This window comes from Thamnophis sirtalis, unplaced genomic scaffold (assembly GCF_051295495.1).
Source record: "Thamnophis sirtalis isolate CommonGarterSnake01/CBP01778 unplaced genomic scaffold, rThaSir2_p1.2 scaffold_8, whole genome shotgun sequence".
In the NCBI taxonomy this organism is placed as follows: domain Eukaryota; kingdom Metazoa; phylum Chordata; class Lepidosauria; order Squamata; family Natricidae; genus Thamnophis; species Thamnophis sirtalis.
The window spans coordinates 869,144-877,931 of NW_028261388.1; the positions used below are offsets into that span (position 1 = coordinate 869,144).

An 8,788-nucleotide genomic window follows, 5' to 3' on the forward strand; every position below is an offset into this window, starting at 1 on the left:
ACTCCATCCCAGCTGTAGATAGACAAGACCCTCTTCAGCCAAGCGGACTTCACCTCCCCTCATCCACAACCTAGTGAAACGTTTGGGCAGGGGATGAGAGGAGATGTAGTCCAGCCAATTTGGTGAATTTTTCCTCAACCGATCTCCTTGTATTTAAGTACAATGACAATAAAGATTACATTACTCATGCACCAGCTGAAATATCCTGAGCAGCTTCAACGGAGAAGCTCAGTTACTCCACCAACGCTTAAGTCGACTTTCACGAAGAAGAAGAAGGGACAGTTTGGCCACCCCAAGATGCAGATTGAAGGCCCTGGATCTCTTTCTTGGAGACTGGGTGGTCCATTCCTGGGCCCACCCCCTCCCCCAGGGCAGGAGACGACAAGAGGACTCAGCCAAAACGGAGGGTGTGCTGCTGGTCATCCCTGTTCAGAAGGGCTTGAGGCCATTTCAGAGCTGGCTTGGCCAGGAGGTCCAAGAGATTCCTGCTGCTCTTGAAGTTCAAGCTGAGATTCCCCAGTTGACTCTACAGCCTTGGGGTGGGGTGGGGGAGGCAAGCAGGCCAGAGCCTCCGGCAGTGGTGGGAGGGAGGGGACAGTTGTGGGTCAGCAGCATGTGGTTGTGCTTCTGTTAGAAGAGGTTGGCCTTGAGAGGGGTTGGCTTCCGGTGGAAGGAGGAGAGCACACCGGAGAAAGGTCCGGGCATGGCGGCTTCCGAGGGCTGCCAGGCCTTCAGCAGCTCAGCCGTGTTGGTGCCCCCGTTGCTGGTGCTCACGCCCGCCCACAGGGGAGACTTGAGGCTGGGGGTGACGTGCCCGGTGCCCAGGCCTGGCTGCCCCGTGCCAGGGCTGGGGCTGAGGCTGTCGGCAGGACTGTTCAGGCCCCCAGCAGTGGGCAGGGAGGCCGTGCTGTCGGGGGTCGGGCTGCAGTTGGACTCCTTGGACTCGTCGTCCTCGGAGGAGGACCGGGGCTCCGGCTTCTTGCCTGCCGCCGAGCCGCTGCCACTGTTGTTGCCGCCGTTCTGCCCTTTGGCGTTGGAGGCCCGTTCTTGCTTCCGAAACTTGGCCCGGCGGTTCTGGAACCAGACCTAAACGGGGAGAGGACAGATTTACTCCCCCAGATACAACCAGGATGTGGGGCCCTTGGTACTCGCTGAGCTCAGAGGCTCCCTTTCGTGACCCAACTAAGTAACATCATCCGTGCTAGAAGGTTGTGAGGTTTATACAGGTGGTTATCCTGCCTGTGTTGGTGAGAGCATTGCTTTCTTCCCGGAGGTTCCTGATTGTTTTCTGCTTTGTTGTTTGTCTGGTATTAAGCCCTGCTTATCTGGCTGTTGGATGCTGGAGAGGAGGAGTTCTGGACCAGCCTTCCCAAGGAAATGCCAAGAAGGAGATTCCCACCTATACTAATATCAATGGAGAACAACCTCACTATCTTTTAGCACTGATGATATTACCTAGTTGGGTTATGAAATGTCTGCAACAACTCAGCTCGTAGAGCACCAAGGACCACCACCCCCTTGTCATTCTCCTCCTCCTCCTCCTCCTCCTCCTCCTCCTCCTCCTCCTCCTCCTCCTCCTCCTCCTCCTCCTCCTCCTCCTCCTCTATATAAACCCCACTCCCTTCACAGCACAAATCAAGCTGCCTAATTGGATCACAGTACGACTGCAAGAAACCCACCAAGCTCAAAAAGCATCCAAGGACCCCACCCCAAGTTTCAACCCTGAGTGACCAACTTCTCTTGTACTATAGATCCAGGATAGCCGCAGCTCTGCAGTAACCCCCTTTCTCCCTCCCTCCCCCTTAACTGCTGGATCCAGTGCTGGTCTGCCTGCTTCTCCCCTCCCCTCCGGCTTTCCAAAGGTTGTGTATTTGCAACACAAATGGCAATATTTGAAATGTAAATGGACCCCTGCAAATGCCATGTGTTTTTAAAATACTGTTCTTCATTTATATATGTTAAACTAATGTATAAAATCGCATACAAAATTAAAAATCCTGCAAAAGGAGAGTCTGAATCGCTGGAGAACTTTCGGTTTCCTTTAGGGGGGCTTTTAAAGTGTGTTTTATTTCTGCAGTTTATTTTATTGGGAGGGAGGATTCTTTCTTTCTATATTTTTTTAACTTTATTTAACTTTATTTATATCTGGCCTTTTCCTGATTAGATGACGTTGCCTTGAAGTTTTCTTCTTAGCTATAAAATAACTCAAATGGCTTGAAGAGTCTGGATTCCCACGGAAGACAAAACCCACAACCAATTTCACATTCTACCGCAACTATCCAGAAAATGTCAGCAAAATGTGTTGTTTTTGTGAGTGGGGTGGGTGGGAAATAGAAAGCCTTTTTCTCAGCAATTACGCAATTAATTAAGTAGGTTAAGAATTCTTATTTTTATTATTATTTGGCACAATTATAGCATTTGGATTTTTATATATATTTTTACCTAAATGCCACAAGATTCGTTTGAAATTGGCAACCAGTCTAAACTTGGGAAGGGAGAATTCATATCACCCAAACCATTCGATTCCCTGCAATCTTTTAAAAAATTGTTTTTTTTATCTCAAATTTAGTAATTAGCCTTACTTAAACCGTTTTTATCCCAAGGAACTTCTATCTGACAAATAAAATGTCCTAATTCTTCTCTTCAGCAAATTTGCTAATTTATCCCATTTACGTGCCCTGCCTTAAGTATGGGATGCTGGTCAGCAAACGATTAAAAACAGAATTAAAAACAGCACCCAAAATTGTTGTTTTTAATTTCTTCCTACGGCAGAGGAGGAGGGTGGGCTAAGTGAAAGGTCTGGGAGAAAATCTAATTTGGAGATCAATCTTTTAACAGTCGTCCTTAAGAATTCCTGTTAAAACAGAAACCGATCTGGGGGAGGGGGACCCAAAACCGGAAGAGCTCACAAATGGTTATTCCCCGCATCCCCATCTCCCCCCACAAAAAGGACATTTAATTAGTTATTTTTTTATGTTGTTTGTTTATATATTCCGCCTTCATTGTTTTCAGAAATAGCTACGTGGAATGATAGATAAATAATAATTTTTTTTACAAAAATATATTTTTATAAATAACAATTGACAAATAATGTTTTGCAGTCTATAAAATTGCTTCCCCCCCCCCGCTCAGCCTCTCCCCCCCTGATACCCCCCCCCCAAGGGCTGCTGCAGAGAATGTGAAATTAAAAACCGTCTCTGGGCTTCATTCTGCGATCCTGGAATCCAGAAGGAAAACTGTTCGAAGCCCTTTAAGTGCCCCCTCCTCATTTTGCGGCTGCTTCTCCCCCAGGTCTGTGATTTTTTTAGGCGCTTTATAGACACCGGCCTTTCGCCTGGAGCTAAGCTTCACTGACCTCGATGTTTTATCTATTATGGCTGATTTATTGTTGCTGTTATGTATTTATTTTATTGTTGCGCCTAGCGTTTTACTCGGGTGCCAACCTCCAATGCTTATAAATTGTTTTTTTTTTAAAAATAAATTGGTCTTTTTTATTTTAAGAAATAGTGTCAGTGAAAAAAGTAACACGCCTTTCAGAAGACTAAATTAGTAAAATGCAATTAATAAAATGCAAATTAACAAAATGCAGTTAGTAAAATTAAGTAAGTAAACGCGGGATTTTAAATTACTTGCAGAGCGAGGAATATACGTTATTACTCCATAAAGGAAAAAAAAATCAAATTGCTATTAAGCTAAAGATCCCTATTTAACACAGTATATAAATCACTAACTGGGATTGTAGGATTAAACCCGCTCTAGAAACTCAAATGAAATAAAGACATTATCGAGCCAGATTTGAACTGAATGGACTCTTCAAAACCATGAAAGGAAAAGGAAATGATGAGGCTCCCTTGTTGGGGAAGGAAACTTCTACAGGGAAACTCAAAAGTGCTTTTTCAAGAGGCAACTGGACCGTTGTGGTTTTTCCTTGAAGAACAAAACGTTTCGTTTCTCATCCAGGAAACTGCATCGTTCCCACGACCTGGATGGCTGAGAATCTCCACAGAATTTTCTACAAGAAAACTAGGGGTCCCTCGGAAATTAAATACGTGCCAGGAATTGGGGAGGGGGGACCCTGTTAAAGTGTCTGAAATCCGGTTTTTTCCTCTCCGTTTTCCATTTGTGGGTAGCGGGGAGACATCCCTGCAACCGCCCCAGGAATTCAGGCCGGAGAATCAACTGCGGGGGGGATCGCCTTCCTCCTCCCGGGCTCCCGGGGTTCAGGCTCAGGGCAGCTCCCGGATGAGGGGCGCCGGGGGTGGGGGAGGAAGACGAGCCCCTCCCCACCCTTCAGCCTGGGGCCGAAGGAGCGGGAGGGCGAGGGTCCCTCTCAGGCGCGACAAGCCCTGGGCTGGGGGTGTCCGGGCTGCCGGCGTCCCTCCCCAGCGACTCACCTGCACTCGGGCCTCCGTGAGGTCGATCTTGAGGGCCAGCTCTTCGCGGGTGTAGATGTCCGGGTAGTGGGTCTCGGCGAAGACCCTCTCCAATTCCTTGAGCTGCGAGCTGGTGAAGGTGGTCCGGATCCTTCGCTGCTTCCTCTTCTCGTTGATGGTGGAAGGGTCCGAGAAGAACTTGTACGGAACTGGAGGAGTGGGGGGGGGGCGCAGAGAGGAGGAAAAGAGGGTGTGAGTTAGGACCCCCTGGAGGGGAGACTGAGTAGGTGGAGGGGGGCTGGTTTGGGGATCCTGGATCCGCGCAAAGACCCATCCCAGCCCTCTTCAGTTGTGTTGGGTCATAAGCCTTGGGTAGGAATGGTGGGCTCCTTAAGGCTCTCTGCGCTAGCACTGATCACGTTACCTCGTTGGGTCATGAAACGTCTGCAAGAAAATCACCCAGCTCAGAGAGCACCAAAGGCCCCATTCTCCTCCTCCTCCTCCCCACATCCCAAGCTCCCTCCTTGCACTGACGATGTTCCCTCGGTGGGTCATGAAACGTCTGCAAGAAAACCACACCCAGCTCAGAGAGCCCCAAGAACTCCACAGTTCCACTGTGAGCTACAGATATCCTCCTCCATTGGTGTGAGTTGTAGCCCAGCACCCTCGTCTGCTGCCAACAGGTTGGCATCAGCAAAGGAAATGGATGCCCTCTGCGAGGCTCACCCCATCCCTGAAGGTGCCCAGTAGAAAACGCAGAGGACTGGGGGGGGGGCGTCCTTGGCGCTTTCTGAGCTGGCATTTTACCAGCACCAAGAATCGTGTTTCTTAGCTCCAGTTGTGAAGCAGATGCTCCAATTCGGCCTTGGCAGGAGGCGAAGGGATGCTTTCTTGCCCACGTTTCATGAACCAACTAGGTAACACCATCAGTGTTCGGTGATGAAACGTGGGCAAGAAAACCATCAAGGCTCAGAGAGCACCAAGAACCCCGCAATTCAGCTCTGAGCTACAAAAGTTCTCCCCCATCGCTACTCAGAGGTTGCTCCCGAGAAACGAAACGCCAGAGAAGCCGTTTGCTGGGAAGGGGAGCATTTTTACCAGCACCAAAGAACCGTGTTTCTTAGCTCCAGTTGTGAAGCAGATGCTCCAATTCGGCCTTGGCAGGAGGCGAAGGGATGCTTTCCCCCCCCCTCCCTGCCCTCACCCACCCACCCACAAAGCGAAGGGTTTCCTCCAACGTGACCCCGAACGGCCCCCTCGGCATCGTCGGAATCGCTTTTCTCCTGCACAGTCACTATTGCCCGGAGTTTCGTTTCCAGGGGGCGGGGGACGTGGGGGGGGGGGCGCTCCAAGATTCCCTGCAATTTCCCAACCTTCATCAAGGGAATAAAAAGAAAAAAACTGCCGACGGCCAGGAATTTTGCCATTTTCTGCCCGGGAACATTGCGCGACGCTTCTCCGCAAATCGAAGCTGGATCGCGCGGGGGACGGGCCGGATTTAAAGACCCTTCGGCTGGAATGGGGGAGAGATTTGTGGGATACCCCCCCCCGCACCTTTTCCCGTTCCAGATGCGGTTTTACTTTAATGAACCGTTTGGAATCGGTTATTTAAGAGACGCGAGGAAAGCAGGCAGGCTGTCTCGTGTGAACGGCCCCGTGTGAGCGGACTCTGGGTAGCTGAGTTTAGGGGAAAGACCAGGCGATGGCATTCACACAACAATTGGCTTGGGAAGTGGTCCTGTGTGTATTAGTGGGCTGTGAGAATCCATTTCACGGGATTAGCGGACACGGGGGCGTCTTTCTCTCTCCCAGTTTAGAATAAGAGACATAAAATGGGGAGGGGGCAGAGAGCGGGTCAATTACGTTCACCAATTCCGTGTTTCCGTTTGCCGGGAAATTCACGTTAAACTGTCGGTTATGCGGCGCCTCAATTCGCAGGGTTCCTAGGCTTCGCGCGGGGCTCTGTGGGACCCGGAGTGGCGTCGCCTCCGGCCGGGAAAACAGCGGACAATGAGGCATCCCCGTCAATCCGAGGACGCCCCTTCCCCGCTGGCCGCTTCTGCCTTCCTTCCTCCGACGGGGCCCATTGGAATTAATCCTGGAGCCGAAGCGAAGGAAGCCGCGCGCCGTGAACCCGGGGCCCGCGCGTGTTCGCTCCAGGCCAGAGGCGTATCCTTCCCGGGGTCCGCAGAACGAGCATCCCCGCATCTCCTCTCCTCCCTCGCCCCTTCCGAGGGAGGCGATTCCCCGCTTCCTTTCTGCGCATCCAAATTACTTCGGATCCACGCGTGCCCGCGGAGCTGGGAAGTGGGCGCTGGGCGAACAAGGCGCATTGGCGTTTATGTCCTCCCTCCCCCGCGTGGGTTTGGGCGTTTAGGTGGCTGGCCCGGAGGGAAAGGGCGAGGAGGGGGCCGTCCTAACGGAATAACCACAAATAAATGTGAATAAATCACTTTATGGAGAAATTCCGTGTTAATACTGGAAAGGGGTTTTTCTCCCCCGACCGGCCCGAATAAACGAACTCACTGCCGCTCACAGAGGCGTCAAACCAAGTTAGCGAACCTTCGGGGTCTCTCCGGGCCCGGCTGAAGTCGCGCAAGGTGGGGATCTTTCCCGCTCAACTGCGCTTCTCCCGGATCGCGGGACCCTTCCCGGCCGTGGCTTCTCCCGGCTGGAGGCGACGGCGCAGGGGTCTCCCCTTTTTTTTTGACGCTGCCTCTGACTCGGCCCAAGCGCGGTTTCGAACGACCCCCTCAAACCCCCCAACGACTTCGCCGGCCAGTCGTGGGTTTCCGAGGCCGTTGCGAACGCAGCCCCCCCCCCCCCGAGACGCGACCCCATATTTGAGTCCTGCGCCCCACCCGTCGAGGAAGGGGGGGGACTTTGCTCCGAGGGCGGCACCGATCCGCCAGAAGAGACGGGATCCATTTGGTCCGCGCGGTGCCCGGCTGGATGGCGCTGATTCGGTTGCTGGGCGCGTGGGAGCCTCATTTCCAGACCAGCGGTGTACTACAACGCCCATCAATCCCCTCCTGAGCTCCCCGCATTCCTGGCTGAGGAAAACTCAGGCACCTTCCAGGGGTCTCCTTGACGGAAGGGGAGAGACGGGGCCGGTGTCTCTGCGCTGGATCAGGACCCTCGAGGCAAAGATCGCGGGGCCTGGTCGGGGGCGGAGAAGGCGCCCTTCCGACGGGGTGTCGAACTGCTCACGAAGTCTCAATTCCCGGGAAAGTGGTGGCGGGCCGCGGCCAGACTAGCCTCGCTTTTGCCCCTTGTGATGGTGACTGTTGCTATTCCCGACCGTCGGAATTAATTTCCTCCCAGGTGGAGAAAAAACGTTTGCCAGATGGAAGGAGAGGGAACCGGCGGACAGAAAGCCTTGCTCAGCGCCCGACGGGAGCAACTCTTCCGACGGCTTCCCCCAAGCCAAGTCCGGACGGGGCGGAAGCGTCATGGTAGGGGCTCTTTGGGTGGGTGGGGGGCTTCGCTCCCCTCGGATTGCCGGAGTGCACCCCTCCAGGCGAGCCCTCATCCCAGGAAAGCTCCTCTGGGGAGACCCCATTTCCTCCACATTCCTCGGGGGAACCGGACGGTTCCTGGGTGGGCCGGGGGAAGCGGACCGTCTGTTCTTCCCCTTTCTGCCCTCCTTGGAAGCAGCGGGGGCTCCCCAAAGACCCCGCGGGAGCTCCTTTGCCAAATCAGATCCTTCCCTTCCATCCCTCGACCCTCCAGGACCCCCGACCCTCGATACCGCCAGGAGAGGCAGGCGCAGCGCAGCGGGCAGAAACTGGACCGGCTGCCCTACGGGGAAGCTCCGGTTGCGCGACCCGTTCCCGGCCAGGTGGGGCCCCTCCCTCCCCCGCGAACTCCGGCGGCGCCTACCTGCGGCGTAGGGCGAGGGTTGGTGGTCGCGGAGGGCGCCCAGGGCGCAGCTGGCGGAGGCGAGCGGCGGGCAGGCCGGGCTGGCGGCGAAGGAGCTGCGGATGGGGTTGTACTGGAAGGAGCCGGCCTGGCTGCAGGAGCTGAAGTCCGCGTACGCCGACGCCTCCATGGCCGCCATGCACGAGTCGTACGAGTTCAGGTAGGAGTAATCCATGGCGCCCAGACCCCCAGCTCGCTCCGGCTCGGCGCCCGCCCGCCCGCCAAGTGGCGGCGCAGCGACGGGGCGGGCGAGATATACTTGGGCGGCTGGGACCGGCGGCGCAGGAGGCTCGGCGGCCAAGCCCCCCTCCGCCCCGCCCCACCCCGCCCCCTCCCTTAACCCTTTCGGGGGTCCCGCGCGCGCTCCTGCCCCGACGGGCTGCCCCCCCAGCCTGGCTTCGGAAGGGGGTCGCCGGGAAAAGGGGCTCAAAGAAGTCAGGGGCTCCTCTCGGCGGGGGTCTCCCTTCGGGTCCCCCCTCCCCCCAAAAGCTGCC

General features: G+C 54.6%; 1 protein-coding gene across 2 annotated transcripts; it reads right to left on the reverse strand.

The window, feature by feature from the left end:
- Window positions 1-630: 630 nt before the first annotated feature.
- PHOX2A (paired like homeobox 2A) lies at window positions 631-8,472 on the reverse strand. 2 transcript variants are annotated; one of them, XM_014063090.2, is made up of 3 exons: window positions 8,256-8,472; window positions 4,395-4,582; window positions 631-1,086 (listed from the first exon to the last, which is right to left on the reverse strand). In XM_014063090.2, the coding sequence occupies exons 1-3, from the start codon at window positions 8,467-8,469 to the stop codon at window positions 631-633; spliced, it is 858 nt and encodes a 285-aa protein (XP_013918565.2). In that variant the 5' UTR covers window positions 8,470-8,472. The 2 variants fall into 2 exon arrangements, with proteins under 2 accessions (XP_013918565.2, XP_087577055.1); XM_087720929.1 differs by having other exon boundaries at window positions 4,368-4,582; window positions 8,256-8,469.
- Between the last annotated feature and the right edge of the window lie 316 nt (window positions 8,473-8,788).

Coding starts and splice junctions, on each gene's coding strand:
- PHOX2A (XM_087720929.1), bottom strand. CDS start 8,469: ATGGATTACTCCTACCTGAACTCGTACGACTCGTGCATGGCGGCCATG. Junction 4,583..8,255: donor ACCCTCGCCCTACGCCGCAG/GTAGGCGCCGCC, acceptor CCACTCCTCCAG/TTCCGTACAAGTTCTTCTCG. Junction 1,087..4,367: donor GCTGGGGAGGGACGCCGGCA/GCCCGGACACCC, acceptor CTCCCCGTTTAG/GTCTGGTTCCAGAACCGCCG.